The sequence below is a fragment of the Brienomyrus brachyistius genome, chromosome 25 (assembly GCF_023856365.1).
Source record: "Brienomyrus brachyistius isolate T26 chromosome 25, BBRACH_0.4, whole genome shotgun sequence".
Taxonomy (NCBI): domain Eukaryota; kingdom Metazoa; phylum Chordata; class Actinopteri; order Osteoglossiformes; family Mormyridae; genus Brienomyrus; species Brienomyrus brachyistius.
The window spans coordinates 4,212,811-4,234,799 of NC_064557.1; the positions used below are offsets into that span (position 1 = coordinate 4,212,811).

Here is a 21,989-nt window from a genome sequence, read left to right on the forward strand (position 1 = left end):
CTCCAAGCCAGTAGCCCCTGGATTAAATAGGCTCAAGTGACCAATGGAACCAAATGCACCTGACTCACCAAAGCACTCTGAGCCATTCTCATAATGGACTTTTGCAGAGTCTTTTAACAGACTCTGATGGTAACGACAACGGACACAATTACCGGGCCGAGTTTGTAAGCTAAAACGCCTTCAATGACCATCTTGAACTGAGAAACAATTTAACGGTAACACGGTTGGTCATCTTACAGTAAACGTCAGTGAGCACTGCACAAATTAAACACAAACCCCCACTGCCATATTCTGCACAGCTACATTAAATATTCAATTGCCTGTGTCTTTCTAAAGAACGCTTCATCCATTCCGAGTTTGAAATAAAGTCTATTAAACTGTTCATTTCGATTTTTTTCCCAACTAAAAAACAAGGAAAAAAAAGGACTGCTCAAATTACCATCCTTTTAGTAGCTAGAAAATTACCCAGTTAAAAGTACGCAGACCCAATTTAAATGGAATGAATTTTTCAGACTTAGGGCACCTCTTTGTCCCAAGAACATAAATATTCCTCTACTGCCAAAGGCGACAAACGGCAAATGCCTAAACCAAGAAACCGAAACTCTCTCATTGCACAAAGGAGGTCCAGTTCATTCTGACAGACATCAGTGAATAATATAAGGCTCTAGCAACACCCATGACCCGGACTAGAATAAATGGTTAGATGGATGGATGGATGGATGGATGGATGGGTGGATGGATGGGTGGATGGATGGATGGAGGTGGAATGTTAACTCATTGGCGGGATAGCAGCCCAAGCTACCACAGGAGATAGGAACATCAGCTTCACGCAGACTGTGGGTTCTGGAATCAGATATCTTGATCAAGGGTTGAGTCTCTCCTGTTCTGGGCTTCTCCATTGTGAAACACCTTAGGCTCATGTGGGGACCCCTGCTGGAGTTTTCCAAGTGCGCAGTACAGCTGCCTTTGTGTTTCTGCATAGACATCGAAAAGCAGAGCGTGGGTCAGGTACTCGAAAGGATATTCCCTGAGGACTCAGTGGTCCTATGCGGAGGTTTCAACGCGACAGAGATACCTGGGAGGACATGATTAGGAAGAATGGTCTCCCAAACCTAAACTTGAGTCAACTGATATTGAACTTCTGTGCCCTGGACTGTCCATAGAAAAACACCAGGTACTGGAGAGGAGACCCCCCCACCACCGACAGTCGAATCTGGAATTCAGGAGGAACAATGCGGATTCTGGAACACTGGACCAAATCGTCTTCATTGCAGACCCACTTCAAGGGTTGTGAGAATATACATTACTAGCAGTCTCTACGTTCCTTGTGGATTGCATGCCCTGGCATATTTTGTGGAAAGTGCTGCAGGAATATGGGGAACCAGGAGCACCATGATATGCCGTTGAGTCTCGGAAGGATTTCAAGGCTCAGCTGCATCTGACATCGCGTCCGACATGGGGGCCTAGAAGTGACATCCCTACTATCTGCGGCTATCTTACCATGCTTTTTTGGCCTGATCTGACCATTACCTCCAGGACATACTTGAGCAATATGATGGAGAATGTGAAGTTGTGAGGATGAAAATATCAGCACCTCTAAATCCAAATACTCTCTTGGAAAAGAGTAGATTGCCCCTTTCAGGTAGTACTTGTCCATACTGAAGGAGTGTGAGTGCCTCAGGGATCTTGATGACAAGTGATGTTAAAATGGAATGCGAGATTCACAGGCAGATTCTGACATCACTGATGCTTTTAGGAGGTTCACGGCAGTAAAGCATTAAGTAAAACAGGACTGGCAGTTAACTGGTCAATCTACATCCCTATCCTTACCTACGGTAACAGGCCGACCAAAACAAAAAAATCACGAGTGGCCAAAATGAGGTTTCGCTGTTTAGTTGCTGGATTCACTCTCTGTGACAAGGTAAGTTTAGAGTGGCCACAAAATAGAGTCGCTTCTGTTTTGTATCAAGAGGAGTCAGCTGAAGTGGGTTGGGCATCTTCTTAGGATGCCTCTGAGAGAGTTCCTAAGGGAGATGTTCCAGACACATCTGCCTGGGCGGAGTCCCTGGAGCATACCCAGGCCATACTGGAAGAATTACACTTCCCAGCTGACTTCTAAGGATCCCCCAGAATGACTGACACCTAAGGATCCCCCAAAATGACTGATGTCTATAGATCCCTCAGAATGACTGAGACCTAAGGATCCCCTAGAATGACTGACATGTAAGGTATCCCACAGAGTGACTGACATCTAAGTATCAACTAGAATGACTGACACCTAAGGATCCCCCAAAATGACTGATGTCTAAGGATCCCCTAGAATGACTGACATCTAAGGATCCCCCAGAATGCCTGACGTCTATAAATCCCCCAGAATGACTGACATCTAAGGTATCCCACAGAGTGACTGACATCTAAGGTATCCCACAGAGTGACTGACATCTAAGGTATCCCACAGAGTGACTGACATCTAAGTATCTCCTAGAATGACTGACATCTAAGTATCCCCCAGAATGATGCAGAGTCTGTAGCCATGGAAAAAAAACATTTGGATCTCCTCAGTGGACTGCCACCATAATCCATGAAAATGATAGTGATGATGAAGAATATCTGGTTAGCGACTAAGATGCATGGTTAGAAAATGGATGGATGGGAACATCTGGTTGGATATTTTAGATTCTTGAGCGTGATTCAGGAAGGTGAAGAGCTCTGTAGAATAAAGCAGCACTTAAACCTAAAAGTAGTCATTTATCAAGTTTTAATAAACACTGTCAACATAAAGCACAAAGCACAACGACAAAGCATAAAAAAGCAGATGAAAATAAGTCCTAATTCCTCTTGTCTGGTCCAAGCACATGAAAAACATTCTTTATTATGTCATCCAAATTTTTTTTTAAAAATTACAGTGTAGTTTGTGATTATTTTTATGTATATCTATATATTTTAGTGACTTGACTTTTCTTCTTTCTAGCAGAATAAACTCTCTTTATGGATTCACAATAAATGTATTTCCATGCATACCTTATGGATCGCTACAGTGTTGAATGGGAAATCCAAATCCAAACAGGTAGCAATTTAAATAACCACTAGAGAGCCCACATAAAAACTGAGGATCAGTTTACGGAGTGCGAGACGACGTGTATATCGTGCTGCGGTTCTTCACTGCTCTTCTCCCAGGAGCCAATATGTAGTGACAGGACCCTTCCCCTGGGATTACAAGGAGGACAAAAGAAAGGCAGAGACAGAAGCAACATTCTGAACAAAGTCTAGAGCTTCAGTTTGTGGGACCAGAGGCTATTGGGCTAAGCTGTAGAAATAGCTGTTCAAAGGAGCAGGGGAGTAAATTTGGTTTGAACATTGGGGGGGGGCTGAGGTCTCTACACATTTAGGAGGAGACATGATTATTGGGGAGGTTGTATTCCCACCCCCCATAATGCATGCCAATGCATAGGAAATCTAGTAAAATATAATCCTGTGAGTTTCACATTTTGACTAGTCAAAGCACTTAATCTTCAATTCCAATCCAAAAAGAGGACAATTACCGCCAATGGTGTGACACGTCCCATGAAATGTCATATGACATTAAAACTATGTTAGTAGGCTATTTTAGTTCATTTAGTCATGTTTAACTGAATCATATACAAAGAGATATCATTCATACCCATTTGTTCAATTGCTGGGGTAATTTGGGTTCAGTATGTTGCAGAATGGTATGGCAGATGCCCCCACCTGGTATGTGGACATGAACTGCAATGCCACCTGCTGTCCTATTACAGCGACAGCAACGAGAGAGAAGAGGCAGCCCCCGCACCTTCATATGAACGGTCCCCCTTAGCTCCAGGTGAAACGTCCCAAATTTATCGAGGAGCGCCTTGGTAGGGCTGCTCACATGGATCCTGAGCGCTGTGGGAGGGGAAGACGGGGGCGAGGTTAGGTGCTGTCAACATCACCCTGAGACGAAACCCTCCCTGGCAGTGCTACTGAGCCCAAAGCACCGTCAGCCCCCACCGGGCCTTGCTTACGGCAGCCGTGGGACTCCATCCTGGAAGCCGTGTTGACCGTATCCCCAAACAGACAGTAGCGGGGCATCTTCAGGCCCACGACGCCAGCCACACAGGGCCCTAAGAGACAGACTCGCTTAAGATCATTTGCTCAAGGTAGTTTTATTTTTCATTTATTTTATTTTTAACAGAGACAGTGCTGATTGATCAACAGATAAGACTTTTAATGAGCCAGAGTTTGCTCTATAAGCTAACTTTCATCGGTTGTTCCTCACCTGTTCTTAAAAACACAACCTAAAATCAATATAAATTAGCTTATCAAAATGTCACATACAAATAATATACATACAGACTAATATCCAAATTGATACAATGCACACACACAAAAAAAACAGATCAGTGGAGAGTGTACAATAAAAACAACAGCAGAACAGGTCGGTAAAGGACTAATATGTAGTGTTGAAATGTATGATTGTTTATCAGCCACCGGTTCAACTGAGCAGTAGAAGATCGGCATGTATTGATGTCTCTCAGGAAAAAACAGTAAAGATTTGTACCTTTGCTTGTCACTGGGGCCTGTAACCTCAAGGCTCTGCCAATTGTACCCTTAGCTGTAGGTAATTGAACCTTTTAAGGTACAGAAGTGGACCATTGAAGGTACATCAATGTTGTTCGTATCTTTGGGATGTTCCTCAGAGTGCATTTCTGTACCTTAAAGGTACAATTACAAGGGTATAGCCACAGTGACAAGTAAAGGTACACATTTTTACTCTTTTGTTCTGAGAGTATATAAAATTTCAAGTGGCTTCAGTGTAGATTTATTACCCTATGCACAGCTTGCCAGACAATAACCGAAATTTGAAATGATTGTGACATTTATATGTATCATAGCAGTTTTCATTAAATACTCTGGTTCTAGTTCGTTTTGATTGATATCTCACAGCAGCTGGCCTTTATTTCAAAAACAAATGTCTGTGCGTGCAAATAGGTTTTCTGTTACCCACACTTACCTGAGTGAAGCCCGATCCGGACCTTCAGCTGCTGGCCCAGGACATGCTTGTTCTCAAACTGCTCCATAGCCCTCACCACAGCCAGGGACATCCTGGCGATCTCTTTGGCGTGGTCATCTCCGTTCCGGATGGGCAGACCTGACACCACCATGTAGGCATCTCCAATGGTCTCGACCTGAAGGTGGTCATGGTGAAGATGAGCACGGTCGTAAACATCCCAAGGACAGCTTGCCATGTCTCCACTAAAATATCAGAAAGCAAATATCAAGTGAGGCTCCAAGGTTGGACAGACCTGACGTATCCATTTACCTTGTAGACGTCGTGATTGTCGATGATCTTGTCAAAGTTTGTATACAAATCATTCAGAAGGTCTACGACCTGAGGGACATAGATCTGGTTACCAGATACATAGTGACGGGAGGGGGGGTGATAGTCTTTTTCTGTCCGGTATCCATCTACTGTCCCAAAATAACTCCTAGTGTCAAAAGCTTGACATGACCTGCTTCTCTGCTTTCCTGGAGATCATGCCTCTGCCCCATGAGAGGGTCCTCTTAAACTGAGAACCTGTTTTTAGCCGGACCAGGCCCACGCAAGCCCAAAATACTGTTTTGTGGGAATCTGTTTATCTACAGCTATTGTTCTGAAGGTGTGGAAGGGCGGTGGAGCAGGAAGAGGGGGCTGCGTGGTCTTTTGATCTCATATCTCAGTTATTTGAAAAAATCTGTTACCACCCATCCTTCCTATGACCTCCGTGAGACTGACGCCAAGTCAAGCCTTAACAGCTGTGATTCCCTGCCAGTGATAAAAGTGGATCTGCTCCTGCGCTGTCCTCTTCCTGAGTGTCCTTCAGAGGAAACCAGCCAGAAGTTCACCAGACCAGAAAGCGGTCTTCACCTGCATGGGAGTAATACTGGACGCCAACACCGTGAATCCCTCGATGTCGCTGAAGTAGATGGTGACGCAGTCGTACGTTTCCGCTTGCACTGTCTGTCCAGCTATCAGCTGGGCAGCAACTGACCTAAGGATACATACATGCAAAAAAACCAAAATGAGCTCATGTACAGGGTGGGCCATTTATATGGATACACCTTAATAAAATGGGAATGGTTGGTGATATTAACTTCCTGTTTGTGGCACATTAGTATATGTGAGGGGGGAAACTTTTCAAGATGGGTGGTGACCATGATGGCCATTTTGAAGTCGGCCATTTTGGATCCAACTTTTGTTTTTTCAATAGGAAGAGGGTCATGTGACACATCAAACTTATTGGGAATTTCACAAGAAAAACAATGGTGTGCTTGGTTTTAACGTAACTTTATTCTTTCATGAGTTATTTACAAGTTTCTGACCACTTATAAAATGTGTTCAGTGTGCTGCCCATTGTGTTGGATTGTCAATGCAACCCTCTTCTCCCACTCTTCACACACTGATAGCAACACCACAGGAGAAATGCTAGCACAGGCTTCCAGTATCCGTAGTTTCAGGTGCTGCACATCTCGTATCTTCACAGCATAGACAATTGCCTTCAGATGACCCCAAAGATAAAAGTCTAAGGGGGTCAGATCGGGAGACCTTGGGGGCCATTAAACTGGCCCATGACGACCAATCCACTTTCCAGGAAACTGTTCATCTAGGAATGCTGGGACCTGACACCCATAATGTGGTGGTGCACCATCTTGCTGGAAAAACTCAGGGAACGTGCCAGCTTCAGTGCATAAAGAGGGAAACACATCATCATGTAGCAATTTCACATATCCAGTGGCCTTGAGGTTTCCATTGATGAAGAATGGCCCCACTATCTTTGTACCCCATACACCACACCATACCATCAATTTTTTTGTTCCAACAGTCTTGGAGGGATCTATCCAATGTGGGTTAGTGTCAGACCAATAGCTACAATGACCCGGTTACTGCGTTCACCAGACATCAACACAATTTCTATCCGCTCCTCATGTGTTAACCTCTGCGACATGTCAATGGCTGTTAACAAAGAGTAACTTGTAAATAACTCATGAAAGAATAAAGTTACGTTAAAACCAAGCATACCATTGTTTTTCTTGTGAAATTCCCAATAAGTTTGATGTGTCACATGACCCTCTTCCTATTGAAAAAACAAAAGTTGGATCCAAAATGGCCGACTTCAAAATGGCCACCATGGTCACCACCCATCTTGAAAAGTTTCCCCCCTCACATATACTAATGTGCCACAAACAGGAAGTTAATATCACCAACCATTCCCATTTTATTAAGGTGTATCCATATAAATGGCCCACCCTGTACTATGGGTGCCGATCATAGCCAATAAAGAAGCGGGTGCCCCTTTCCGGGGAGTTGCTACAAACATTATCCCCCGTCAGCAGTCCGACGTTACCGAGGCAACATTTGCGTGAGGAGGCTCTCCGCCTTCTTCTTCTGCTGTACGAGCTGGGCAGTGCGCTCCTCTACCACCTCCTCCAGGTTGTTGGCGTACTGCTCCATGCGGCAGAGCAGGTCATCCAGGATGTTGTCGCTTCCCCTGAGTTCAGATATGAGAGGCGCCCGCCATGTTACCAGGAGGTTACGGACTACAACCGCAAAGACCACACAAACCACGGACTACAACTGCAAAGACCACAAATTTCAGAATGAAACTCAGGTCAGAGAAAACAAAAATTTAAGTGAGACTGCAATCAAGTTTTGTCCATGCACCGCAATTATGTACATTGTTTATGAATATGTACGTCTTCATTTTAAATCCTCTACACTAGTCGCCAAAGTTGTGGAAACGATTCCAATCGATAGAGGCTGCAGAACTTTATTCAACTATTGCTCCAGTTACACCTCTTTAGTTTCACTCGTCAGAAATGTGTGTAATCATACTACAGACTGTGCCGATTCCCCAGCTGCAGGTGAATGGCAGCACTGAAGACCTGAAAACAGACCAGAGTTTGGTGGGCAATCCCAAACCAACTGAGCAATCACTAAAAGCACACATCACAGAGACCTCCATTAACACAAACTCATCTTGCTCTTGGTTCATTCTTTAACTGCTGTTCGTCATGCAGCTCCCACGTATACTGCTGCCTCCCAGCCCCCCTGCTCCAGCATCTGTGCCTGAAGATGCTTCTGCTATCCTCTAACTAAGGGGTGTTGCACATGTTGTCAGATTTAGCCCTTTCATTTATCATTTTGAGGATCCATCAGATGACTTACAATAGGACAGTGAGATGGGCAAGATCAAAGACCACAGTGGTTGGCAGAGCCCAGTTTCTAGCAGGACATGGCTGACCTCAGCCCTACGCTCTGTACACACCCAGTTGGGGAGAGCTTCTTCACCAGTGTCCTCAGTGCGGGGAAGTCTGGTCGCTCTGCGGGCCTCTCCCTCCAACAACTTCGCATCAGGGTCTCCACAGCCTCGGGGCACTCTGCCCGGTCGACATGTGGCCGGAGGGGGCTGCAGCCTCCCGCCTTCACCCGCTCCGCGATATCTTGAAAATACCCAGAGGAATATCAAAACACTCTATCTGCTCTGTGAGAAGGACTAGTTCTGACCGGATGCTTCCTGTACCAGGGATGCTTGATAAATCACCTAGAAGAGCCAGCTGCCAGAGGCTAACGGCATTTATATGGGCCAAAGAATCTTCTAAAATCTTATGCTCTTTGGACACAATTTGGGATTTCTGCCATGAATGGGATGCAAGGATTAGTGCGTAGCACCTTCAGCCTTAAGGGTGCGCCCAGGAATGTAGAAGGGCTCACGGCGGAAGACTATCTCCTGGACGATGATGCCGAAGCTATAGACGTCCCCCTTCTGAGTGCCATTGTGGGGCGTGGTGCCCCTTAGAAGTTCAGGGGCTCTCCACAGCAGACCTGAAGTGAGGAGAGACACACAGTGAGAACCACAGTAGCGTAAAAGAAAAACGGAACCAGCATGTGTTCATAAGCAGAAGACTCACCCACCCAGACAATCTAAGTTATACAAAACACCTTAAGGTTTCCCCTTAACTATGACACTTAAAGTTTAATTCCTCCTTAGCAGAGGGATTTATTTACGGGTGTTGCACAGAATGCCTTTAAAAGGTTTCCTTAGTTAAGGAAAAACCTTAAGGGATTTACTGCATTATTTATTTACTGTCTTATTTATTTACTTATTTATGGTATTATTCTGTATTGAAAGATATTTGACAGCAGTAAAATTGTACAGTTTCCATGGAGACCATTTGTTTGCTTGCACTCACACCTGCTCACGATACCCATTATCACCTCCAATGTTAATTTCATTGACAAAAATATTGACGAAAATATAGCCCAAGGAAAGGTTTTTTCGTGATGATAATGAAAACAAAAAACGTAATTAAAATATGTGTTAATAAAATTAACCATATTATTTGTCTGACGAATATAAATGAAATAAAAAGACCCAGATTTCATCACCACTACATCCTAATCTGAAAGACTGTTCCCTCTGGTGTATTTCGTTCACTGCAAGTAGGTACTTTTCGTTCGACTAAGAACTGAGTGGAGCATATAGCGATAAACTTTGCTGAATGGTCGACGACAAGTACCGGTGCTAACTTAGAAGATACGTAGAACTACTGGGAAAAGAGAACAGAGGAAAAAAATTGAGCAGACAAAATTATTGTTGTATCTCAGTTACATTAGATGCATTTTTGTATGCGTCTCCGAATCTCTGCACCAGAAAATTCAATCAATGACCAATGTACTTCTGTCTAATATAACTGGCGGTGCCGGCGGTGAAACCTGCCAGGGCTTATTAGCGGGGTAACATTACCTCACTTTTTATTCTGTAAAACTGAAAGATTGATCTACTGGCCAGATTTAATATATGAATTATAAACATGTCGCGGGCCATGCAAATAAAATTATAAATCGACTGTCGGTGAGGTAAAATCAATTGCTCGTCATTAATCGTATCCACTTGGGGTGCTCAGTCGCAGAACACTCATCTTGGGATGCATTAATTTTCTTCATTTATCGCCATGAACTCAGCCAGAGGCGCCTCAGGTTGTTCTCTTTACTTTGGTTGTCAAGGTCTTTCGTGCAATCGTTAAAGGAACTATAAGGAGTTAAGACTGTGGTGAGGGCTATGGAGCAGTTCGAGAACAAGCACGTCCTGGGCCAGCAGTATAAGACCAAGATAAGGAAAAAAACTGAAATACTTAAGTGCACATTTTAAGAGAACTTTAACGAACGGAGTTAAGAGTGTTTTCTGCAACTGACTTTATTTTACGGAAACCTTAACTCAGACTTTAAGAAAAATCTTAAGTTGTTTTGTGCAACCAGCCCCAGGATTTTATCCCCTCAAGCCTACTCACGTTGCCAGTGGTTCTGGTGGTTCTGGGACCCTGGTGGCCGCCTCAGAGAGCTGAGACCAAAGTCGGTGACCTTCAGCACGAAGCGGCTGTCCACCACACAGTTGGATGAGGACAGGTGTCCATGGGAACGTAGGGGACTGCGGTGTAGGTAGTCCATTCCCTGTGCATGTGCGTGGTGTGACAGATGGAAGGTGGGGAGCGGTCTCATCAGAAGGTGGGGAGTAGAATCCCCATAGGTCGGAAAACCCAGAATTTACTTGCTCACCTTCACGATGTCCAGCATCAGAGAGTACTTGAACGTCCAGTCAAGTCTGATGGACTCGTTCCTCAGGATGTCCTAAAAGACAAGCCATGGCACCAGCTCAGCTCCCTGACAGAAAACGGTTCTGCTGGTACGGTAGGTCCTTCCGGGGCTGGATGGAAACCAACGGTGCACACCTGCAGGCTGCCCTTGGAGCAGTACTCGGTGAGCAGAAACAGCGGAGGTGACTCCAGCCAGGCCCCGACGAAGCCGCAGATGTTCGGGTGGCTCAGGTCCTTGCACTGCCGCCATGGCGGAGAACGCACCGGGAATCATGTCACAAGCCAATTCCCCAGAGCGCGACGCATTTATTACCGCGGTAGCCTCTGCTGGCACCCATCCCTGACTTGGCACACGCTCCTGCTTTGCGGCGCCTACCTGCTGCAACTCCGCAAGTAGGTCGCCTGTCAGGTTGACACTCCGCACGTTCAAGAACCGGATGGAACACATGTTCTCCTTAAAAAGAGGATGGAAAAAGGCTAGAGCAAATGAGAAGACTGAAACCTGTATTTTTAAGCGTGCATCTTAATGTGTTCAAAAGCAGTGCATAAAATATGCACAGTGCATAAACATTGATGAATATAACATATCTGCTAAGTGCAGCTTGGGGTTTTCAATGAGCTGAATGTACCATGATCAAAACATGGACCGATTCATAATCAATAATAAGTCTGTGGTTTACAGTAAAGTGAACTATACTCTGACTAAACCCCAATCATCACCGTGGGGACAGAAGAGACAAACTTGCTTTATACAGTGCAGTCCTGCTGGACAGCATCTCACTGTCCACCTCACTGCTAGCAGCTTCGTCCTGTGCTGAGCCGCCATTCAAAGAGAACATCTTAAAAAAGAGTAACAGGACAGAAGTATTAGCACTACAATGTCTTCTACAGCCGTGTAAGAGACGCGCATTCGTGTTGTGTACCTTTGCCAGTGGTTTCTTATTCCCTCTACTGTATACTCATTAATATATTTCATTTTTTGCAATCTGTGTTATCATGTAAACCTCCCATCTGTCACTTGAGAGCAAATGCAAAGTACTGATCCAAGGTCAGGACACAAAATTAAAAATACTGAATGAATAAGAAATGACATCCATTTACCCTTCTTATATAACTGCTCTTTTTCTGTAAAGGGGAGAATCTGGAGTCTATCCAAGAGAAATGCACAGGGCACGGGGCAGGTGGACATCCTGGGCAGGATGCCAGTCCATCATAGGGCACGGGGTAGAGGGACACCCTGAATGGGATGCCAGTCTGTCACAGGACATAGGGCTGGGGGACACCCTGGACATGATGCCAGTCCATCTCAGGGCAGAGGGACACCCTGGATGGGATACCAGTGAATCTCAAGGCACAGGGCTGGGGGACACCCTGTATGGCATGCCAGTCCATCTCAGGGCACCCTAGACAGGATTCTAGTCCTATGGTACAGCACTAGGTGGCGCTGTGACACATTATGGGTGAATGGCCCCTTGTGATCGAGGCTGTCTGTTGAATGTGAGCTGGGGTTTCCGGGGACCATGTACCGAGGACGAAGTGTGGTGTTCCGTCATGGCAACATCATCGAGGTTGACCATCCACAGCATCATCGACGCTTTCTCCTGCAGTTTGTACTTCCTGGAGCCAAACATGGGCGACACATCAGCATAATCCGCATGCTGGGGGGAACCCCTCTGCCCCATCCCTGCCGCTCTTGGGCACTCATTTTCTTGGCATAAGGACTTCTACTGAAAAACGGCAGCCTGCGGATCCTGCAGATAAAATGTCAATGCCGATAAAATGTCAATGCCAATAAAATGCCAGTATAGATTAATATAATCACTCCACTTCAAAAAAGACAATTGATTTCCAGGTACAATAAGCTCTGCTCTTCTATAAAGGATGAATAAAATTTTTATCTACACATTAAACATTATCTTCATATTATGAATGATCTCTTGCATTGAAGCCAAGTGATTACCAGTTATATTCACGGTCTTGATTCCCTTTCTTGATCACTGTTCCTGATTACTTCCTCGAGACATAGTGCTAAAAGCATTAAAGCACAATTCTCCACACTATGAAGATATTATAAATTGATTCAACAATCAGTTTTGTCTCTGATTCCGACGCGGAATGCTTTTCAGAAAAACGTCAGCCATTCTGCCACTCAGCCTCTAGGTGGCCCCACTTCTCTCATGTCATGTCATCCTGAGCGCCACAATCAAATGTCTGTTCGTGGAAACCAATCGTTTCCTTTCCCCTTATCATTAATTGTAATTGTGACCACTTGACATAACTGGCCACTGAAAGAGAATGGGAGAAGATGATTAACTGGCTCATTAAAATCAGCCTGGGCGACTTCACCTGAGCCATTGAGTGGGCCGTGCGAGTGAGGGGGGGTACCTGTAGAGCAGGGCAATGGTCAGACTCCCCGCAGCCAGTAGGCCAAGGATCAAGGCCACAGAGATGATCAGGGTCCTCTCTGTAGGATGTACAATCACCAGAGCATGTCCAGCACAGTACAGACATATTAAAAAAAGACTGTGTTCAGCAGGTTAGACAAAGAGGGCAGTGGTGGCGTAATGGTTAGGGAAGCGCACTTGTAATTGAAAGACTGCAGATTCGAATCCCTGACCAGCAAGGCACCACTGAGGTACCCTGAGCAAGGTACCGCCCCAAGCACTGCTCCCTAGCTGCCCCCTGCTATGTCACATTGACACATATGGGTTAAATGCAGAGAACACATTTCATTGTTGTGCACTGTGGTGTGACAACAATAACAATTAATCACTGAACGCTAATTGAAAGAGACATATTAACATTCTGGATACACAGAATATGCCACACTTGCTTCAGGGAGACACAGACAGGAGAGGATCTAACAGTGAGATGACTACACTGTTGACCATGGGATTTGAACCAGCAACCTTCTGCTGACAAGCACAGAGACCTAACCCCCCCCCCCCAGCTACACACCACTCCCAGGTAAATGACTCAGTCAGCCCCAGGTTTCAACCCAGGACCTACCTCCAACCTCTCAAGCGACACAATGTATCAGCAAATAAATAACTAACAATATACTGTATAATAAAAACAATAAAATGGTAAGCCATGTCATATAAGCTCATCTGATTTTTTTTTTATTGCAAATACCTGCTGGCCGAGGGCAATTTAATAATCCCGGATTATTATAGAAAATCTATATTTCAGCTAAAATAAATGGCGCGCTTAGGGTCTACGGGGTAGAAGTGAATAATGCACACTGATATATTTTATTTTTTTCTAGAGGCAACCAAAGACCACGGACATAGATTTGATGAGTCTGGTGACCTTAGCAGTGATCCAAGCCAAGAAAGACTCAATGTAGCAGGCAGCCATGGAGAACTAGCGAAGAAGGAACGAAGGCTCTGAGGCAGTGCAGTACTGACCCCTGCTGGCCAATGTAGGCGACTGCCTGTCAGTGCAGAAGTTCCGATCTTCTGTTAATCTAGCACTTGGCAAAAAAGAATTTTCCTTAAACTTTTCAAAAGCTTGCAAAATTCAGGTCATTCTCTAGATCCCATTACACTACAAAAAAAGACGAATCCCAATCCAGCCGTGATGTTGGCAGATCATCCATTCCACTGCTTAGAGACCCGGATACATACATACTGTTCAAGGACGCCATAGAGAGGGAGAAAGTTAGGATGATTCCTGAGAGACAGGGGCCCTAAAAAATTTGACACATAATTGGATTGCTCTGGGTTGGGGGCCCAGTATGATTTGCTTTCATGGGGCCCAAAATCTCTAGCGACACCCCTGTCTACATTTAGTTTGGTGTCTAAAGCATGGTTCCCCAATTCCAGTCCTGGAGGGTCAGTTTGCAAAACCCTTTGTAGATTTGCCTGCTCAAACACACCTACCTAACCTGGGGCCTGTACTACGAAGCGGGGTTACTGGCTTATCGGGGTAACTTGTCAGATTTAAGGTAGTTTGAGCAAAATGTAAGTGAACGAATATGAAGTCCATTTAAACTGTGGTACCTTAAATCCAAGAAGTTACCCCGATAAGCCCGTAGCCCCTCTTCGTACTACAGGCCCCTGGTAATTAGCTGATTACGGTGTGCTTTGCAGGAAAATCTGCAGACTGTGCTGGATTCTGGCTCTCCAGGTCAGAATTGGGGGACCTTGGTCCAAAGCAAAGTACACAGCATGGGACTCAAATTTATGTCCTTCTACACACATGCAAAGAAATCTAATAATCCCACCTGATACAGGTTTTACATTATTATATATCTTGAAGGAAGGTCAACGGAAAACATCGTACCAGCAAACGGACAAAGCTCCCCACCGAATCCACAAGTTGGTGTGTCTTTGGGCGGGGTCTTCCTGCCTCCCGGCCACATGATCTGGACCCCCTTCACCTGCTCATAGGTCTTGTTTGTCCCAAAATAATTTGCGATCACCTGCAGGGACGATCAGAGGAACTGAAGGACGATTCATTCACCGGAGGCAGAGGCTGCCATGCAAGGCACCAACCTACACACCGGGAGCAATTTGGGGTTCAGTGCTCAAAGACACTTCGATAGGGTTAGGAGGAACCAAGGCTCGAACTGGCAACCTTCCAGTTGCCGAACGATAGCACTACCTCCTGCACCACCACCTTCCCCAGTGCAAGAAAGCTGTAAACATTACATGTTGACATATGCACATATGGACAGACAAGTACAGCGTAACGATATAGTTCAAATCCGGTTTTATTGTTAAATAGCTGCAATACTAATCTCTGTGACAAAGGCAGCTGGTTTACAGCACGTAGCACAATGAGAACAGCTCACTTTGAATACGCCCTCGCTGCTCTGGGAGTGGTACATCATGTAGGCCGACTCCCGATCCCCATTGTCATCTATGGTGACATCGCCCTGGATTCCTGCGGCAGAACGACAACAGAACAGAGTCAGTCCACTTCGTCTCCCCGTCCGGCTGATCGGTCCACCGTGAGCCTCACTGCACCTGTCACCGTTCTGCTCCACATGCGGCGGGTGACATTGCGGCCATCGTAGGGGTCTTCGTTTTCCAACAGGGTCTCATGCAGCGCCTGGGCGTACAGCCACACGGAATCGTGGGCGAGGGCAGCCAGGATTGACACCTGTTTAAAAAAACAGCCACGCAAAACCTACACAGGTTTACATCCAACAGCGATAAAAAGAAAGGAAACTGGTGACTAATTTGGCCATATAATAAAATTCAGGACATACTGGTCAGTACAAAGCGTTTGTAATGATGCCACTATGCACTGGCAGCCTAACTGGATCTTAATGATTTTGTTCCTCTCAGTAGCAAACAACCCCAAGCACTTTGAAAGTGTATTTTTTTTCTTTCGATTCCTATCCACTCTAGTCGATGTAGGCGATTGTATGCGCACACAGAACCACTGAGATTCTTCCAGTGACGGACGCAAGAGGACACCTTCTCATCCGGGTCGTACGTGTAGCCGAAGTTCTCCTTGGAACGTCGGACCACCTCCGCTGAGAAGTTCTCGTACATCTCGTTGCTGGGCTTGTACAGGGAGAGCAGGAAGAGAGCCCGGAAGGCTTGCTTGGCAATGGAGTCGTCGGGGTCTCCTGGGAACATGGTGCAGGGGAGCCAGGGTGAGCGATGGGGCAGGCCAGCTTTGCACACTCAGTGCCGGTCAACCCATCAGGCGACACAGGTGGCCACCTAGGAAGCCATCATCTGACAGGGCCCCGACTTAGGACTTGGGTGACTTGCCTACGGCATCATGGGGGCTTCAACCGTCACTGTGTACACTTGAAAATTGTCTCTTAAAATAATTGAACTGAAGTGTTAAAGCTAATCCTTTAATCTATGTCATATTAAATTAATCGAATCGAGCCATCTTGTGAACCAAAAATGCTCCAGGCTAGACCTGTGTAAATTTCAGCCCTAGATGGAAAACCAAGAGCATTCAGATCCTACTGGCGGGTGGGGGGATTTTGCCCTAGAGCCCAGCGTGGGGGCATCACAAACATAAGCCAGGGGGCTAGAGAAGGAGGGGGCAAGTCTACCTCTCCTCCAGGAGAAATCGCCAAACATTTGCTTCTCCTTGTAAGGCTCGAACGAGAAAAACGCGAAGTCCCCGTTGGTCCGGCCCTGCTTGTGGGCCTCGATGAGGAACCTCCTCACCACCTCGCCTCGGGCTGAAATCACAATAACTGAAGAGGGGGGGCAGTAAGGGCGAACGGAGTGAAAACGGGCAGACTCCCCAAATGAACTGGCAACATCTGTATGGCGAGAGGTGGCACTGCCGGCCGAGCAGAGAGAGTAATCAGCTCTGGGAGGCAGCCAGCCAGCTGGGCATCACACAGTCAGTGCAGACTCTGGGCTAGCCGCTAATGCTAATGCTACATTACAGCATGTCGGCACGTCTGTGCTCCAACGTGGCAACTCGCAGGCAAGCCGTGATTAATCATAATTACGTCCCACTGCTTCCCCAACCACAACGGCTGCAATTCTGTGATTACCGATTATGTGTAAACATCTCATACTGTTTGGAGCTGTTTCATAACAACGCTATGGATTCTTGGTTTCGGAGATTCAATCCCCATTGTACATACGGACGATTCATATCTTAATAACGTCCCTGAGATGGTGTTTATCTGATTTATGTAGTCAGAAAAACCGTATGATGGTAGCATGTTTAACTTCACTGGCTTCTGATGTGAATTTATGAGATCTGAGGTGTCTGGATAACACAGACACTTAGTGAACTGGTTCACCTTTTTTACAACTTTAAAGGGGCGGTACACCCCCCCCCCCTCCCCTATCACACACCTGGCACGAACCGTGCCCACCCGCCAATCCCACGTCACTCACTGCGAGACACTGCAGCCACCTGCTGGAGGATCTTGGCAAAGTCTGAGGCATCCCTGTTGTTGTTGTCTCGGAAACCAACGTACTTGGCCACAGTGATAGAATTATTTTGCACACTGTACCTTTAAGAAATTAAAACAAATCAAATTAAGTGTCTTTAAATGATAGTCCGAGTCATGTCTGGCTTTCAATCATCTTCCTGCAGTACATTTATCTAGCCAACTTTGAGAGAAACATCTGCTATGTTAACATCACCAGCAGTCACAGCAGCCAATCAGACAGCTCAGCTACTGAAGACACAGCTTCGTGATTCGCTCACCCACCTGATTCCCTCTGCTGGTATGTTCCAAGCAGGACTTTCGTCGTAGATGATCCCGATACGTTTCCACCTGAAGTTCTCACAGATGCGGACGAAGAACGAGCCCATCTTCGTGAAAGGGCCGAAGACCCTGGTGAGCGTGGAGAAGTCCTGCCACCACAGGCGAGAGGATTGCACAGGGGAACCACAGCCGAGACCTTCACGCAACGTCTGCTGACATTCCTGTGGTTTTCTTACGGTTCATAGAGCTTTTTCATAGAAATCATAGTTGCTAGTTGTAGGTCCCTCAAAGATAAAGTGTTTCGAAATCTAACAAATAGGTAAGCTTCCAAAATGGTTGTGAGAAAATCATATATATCTATAAGCCTTACCTTCTTGTCCAGGAATTGCTGGTCTGCACATATTGGGCTGATCATAGCAATGTTCCAATAAGAAGCAAGTCTGCCAATGAGAGAGCAAACCTAGAGGGCAGGTGGATATTGAAGAAGGGCACCAGCATGGTTTTTCCTTAAAGAAACAGCAGGACCTGACAAATGCAATGATTCCATGCACTTGGACAGTCACCAAGTTCTTAAGTTCCTTGCTCAAGTGTACAGAAAGTCTTCTGGGACGTCTGGGCCCACTAATCACGACAAAATTATATCTCAAAACTCTGAAAGCATTCAAAAGAACCGCTACAGTCACTGAGGCCAGGGACCCCAGAACTCAACTGAAAAATCACAGATACAAAAGCTAAAGCATCAACCGACTCGAGAGTGGCTCCAATCAGCCAATGATTCAAACCTGAAGAGGCTGGAGCAGATGGCACCTTTGATTAATTCAACTGCATGCTGGGACAATCAACTAAACCAAAGCAGTCTTCTCAGGCTGGACCCCTACCCCGAAGGCCTAGTCCCAACCACATTTCAGATCTGGCATTAACAAGCAGGCTTTACCACCCCTCAGGAAACCGCCTCACCTTGGAGCAGGACGGACCAATGAAAGCGCTGAAATTATGCGTGCGCTGAAGGTCGACAATCCTCCCAGGTCCCACCACCGAATCACAGTGGTCATCCAAGTATTTATAGTCAAGGTGGTGTCCTGCAGTCAGTGAAAACAACGCAGGCCACAGCGTCACATTAATACACAAGCTCACGTGGCAGCCTTGCACGTTACCACCAGCCCTAAGTTCTAAGGGAGAATAAATAATGTTGTTTTTCTCTCAAAATGTTCCATACATCTCACAGGCTAAAGACACAATGCAATAGATGTACACCCTGCAGATCTGCTCTGAGGGTGGTCAGGTGACCTGGAAGAAGATTTGGGTCCTGGTTGACTTTATCGATCGCTATCAGGGCTCCAGCACCAACCCGTCCGGCACTGAAGGGAATGGATGTGTTGGGCATGGAGAGCAGGACCGTGAAGTTCAGCCCAGTGGCACCGTGACACACTAGCAGCAGAAGAATCTGAAGCCACCAAGCCCTGGCAAGGATCTCCATTTCTGTCAGGGGTCACAGGTCATAGGTCACAGGATGACCTGCGAGTGTTTCTACAATGCAGGACTGCTGCGAAACTGCAAATACACACACACACACACACACAAAGGAAGCCAGCAATCATTTAAATCCAAGTCCTACATTCAGGGGTGCACCTAGAAACTGCCCCTGAGAAAATGGCTCCTTGTCTATGCCCCAATTTTTATTTTAATTATGATTTTACATATTCAAGGGCCCCTCTCAAGTACTGGGCCCCTGAATCTGACAGGGTCTTCATGACTCCCTGACGTCCCTGCATACATTCCACTTTGTCTGGGTTATACATTATTATAAACACCCCAATTATTTCCAGACTTAATTTTCTCAATCAAAAAAAGTGTAAAAAAAAAAAAAACAAGCACCATCGGCATAATTATTTAAGCAACAGAAGCTTTTGTATAAAGTAATTCCTATCAGACATAATTAAAATAATTTCAGTGGACGTTTAATTCATGTACATGGCATAATTGCTGCGACAATAAAAAGCGCTACATAACTGAAGGGGGTGAATACAATTTCCTCTGTAACATTCAAGATCATAATTTGTTCTCCCTGACAAAATGACGTGTGCAACGTTTAAGTAGAAAGTAAACTCACCGTAAGTTTAATCAAGAAGACTGGAAACTATGCTTCCCTCGTGATGACACACATAAGTAAGGCAACAGTTTTTAAATCAAGCCCGTTGTCAGAAATTCTTCAGATCTGTCACACACTTTAGTCCAGATGAGCCGCTCCTGCAGAGTCCTCGCCGTCGGCGGAGCACCCTGACTGCTCGCCATCGCTCCGTGCTCTCCCTGGCTTTCGCTGGGAACTTCCCATTTTAGGTTGTTTACTTAATAGACATGAGAGAATAAACAGTTCAAATGACGTTTTATGGGAACGTTAAAAATAAATCTATGGAAAAAAAACTGCAATTCCGCTGTTTTGCTTGCGCTTTACTTATTTGCCCTACATGTACAAGCACTTGAGCGCGTGGTTTTGCTGAGCAAAAAAAATATCTAATGCTTGAAAGTTGGACGCAGCACTTGAAATGCTGCTATTTTCGAATGCTAAAATGAAATTGGCACGGCCTGCTCGTATCCACACAATTTTGTTTGACAGATGCATAGAGAGCTATTTATTCGGTCTTTCCATAGCAACATGCAGCCTTCCATTCCGCATCTGTATAACGAAATCTTCCTTTGGTTATGGGAGAGGTTATGGGAGATGTCGTGCGTGCATTTTGGACCGTGGGACTGTTAACGCAGCTTTAGGACCATACGATACTTGAGTGCAGAAGTCTGACATAAAGATGAATGATATTTGGAAAGTCACTGGAAACATCTTCTTTCAACGATGGGAAAAGCTTGACCTATCTGTGGCTCGGCACGTATGCATAATCTCTTGTTTTTGCTTAATCGTTTATTTCTTGACGTAAACAGGTTTCTTTCGAAAGGGCAATGTACGATGGTCATTCACGTAAGGGTCGACCTATTTGCGATCACTTGCCTGATGCCGCCTTGGACAAAACCATCTAAATGGAAATGTACCCACTACATTTTCGTCACTTAAAAATCAAGCAATGTTTTTAATGGTGAAAATACTGATGGCTGTTTATTTCAGAGATAAATCTCGGTATTTCCACCTGTGTTCTGTGGCGTTGATATTTAAAGGTTACCTGAATTTTGTCCAGTATAAATTATATATGTACAATTAAATAGACAGAAAATAGCACTGTACTGTGTTTCCTGACGTCAAGAGTTTGCCTTGTTCGCCTTTCTATATAGATGTGTTCGCTGTGAATGAAATACTTTTCTGTAAATGAAATCTTTTATCACCGACGCCTAAACGTACTTACGTAATTCAGTATTTCAAGGAAAATTTTCCTTAGGAAAATGGGAAAAAAACGTAACGGAAAACCGGGTGTGTTTAAGTGCGATTTTTACCATTTGTATTTTTTGATTGGCAATCCCGTTGTGACATTTACGGTTATGCGCCGTAAGACCATCAGTTGGCTTTATTATGTGAGAATAGGGGGCATCAAGCCGGTGGTGGCGACAGCTGCGTGTTCATTTTCATGCCAATAGGTGGCAGCAAAGTCATCCTTCACTGGGAACGGAACTTCAAGAGCACTGATTTCACAACCAAGGTTGCTCTTGTGACAGTCAGAGGAGTTCCTAGCTACGGAAAAGATCAGGGGCTAAGTCAGCTTTACCTGGGACTTACTTTTTTGACGGCAGATTGGCATCGAAGCTAAAATAAGGCTAAATTGTTGAGGGCTGTAGCCCGGAGTGATCGGACCGAACAACCCCCATGGTTATTCATGGCTTTTACACCAAAAATAACATTTTGCATTTTTTTTATTAAATCCTTTTGCCTTTACTTGTACATTATACAGAGCAAGTTCATATGTCATTGCAAATGCCTTGCATGTCAGACCAGTAACCAGAAAAATGGTACTTCAGGAAGTCTGAGGGCCATCTTGGCCTGATTCCAAGATCCTATCAGCTGCACACCATCATTCAGGTTTTCCATGGAAGCACAGTGAAACAGGCTCAGAAACACATGCAACAATAAGTTACATCATTTAAAGGCCATTTAATGTAATAATGCAATATATTTTGCTCAGGCACGACGAGGACACACTTCGGCTCAGGCCCCCTACTAACGCATACCTGAGTTATTTCTGAGGAAAAAAGAGCAAAGACAGTCCAT

The 21,989-nt window shown here is 45.3% G+C and overlaps 1 protein-coding gene across 6 annotated transcripts; it reads right to left on the reverse strand.

Moving 5' to 3' along the window:
* Positions 1-2,776: 2,776 nt before the first annotated feature.
* si:dkey-37g12.1 (atrial natriuretic peptide receptor 1) lies at positions 2,777-21,947 on the reverse strand. Of its 6 annotated transcripts, none has more exons than XM_048995499.1 (27): positions 19,893-21,947; positions 19,070-19,261; positions 18,740-18,861; positions 18,153-18,242; positions 17,786-17,931; positions 17,466-17,584; positions 16,658-16,804; positions 16,059-16,213; positions 15,603-15,687; positions 15,428-15,519; positions 14,917-15,055; positions 13,015-13,093; positions 12,156-12,246; positions 11,376-11,468; positions 11,006-11,083; positions 10,765-10,869; positions 10,592-10,663; positions 10,327-10,486; positions 8,708-8,860; positions 8,304-8,478; positions 7,383-7,526; positions 5,906-6,029; positions 5,321-5,389; positions 5,012-5,186; positions 4,023-4,121; positions 3,730-3,903; positions 2,777-3,207 (listed from the first exon to the last, which is right to left on the reverse strand). In XM_048995499.1, exons 2-27 carry the CDS (start codon positions 19,257-19,259, stop codon positions 3,119-3,121), a joined length of 3,165 nt encoding a protein of 1,054 aa, XP_048851456.1. In that variant the 5' UTR covers positions 19,260-19,261; positions 19,893-21,947; the 3' UTR covers positions 2,777-3,118. The 6 variants fall into 6 exon arrangements, with proteins under 6 accessions (XP_048851456.1, XP_048851460.1, XP_048851455.1 ...); XM_048995503.1 differs by having other exon boundaries at positions 3,812-3,903; positions 15,603-15,738; XM_048995498.1 differs by having other exon boundaries at positions 15,603-15,738.
* Positions 21,948-21,989: the final 42 nt, after the last annotated feature.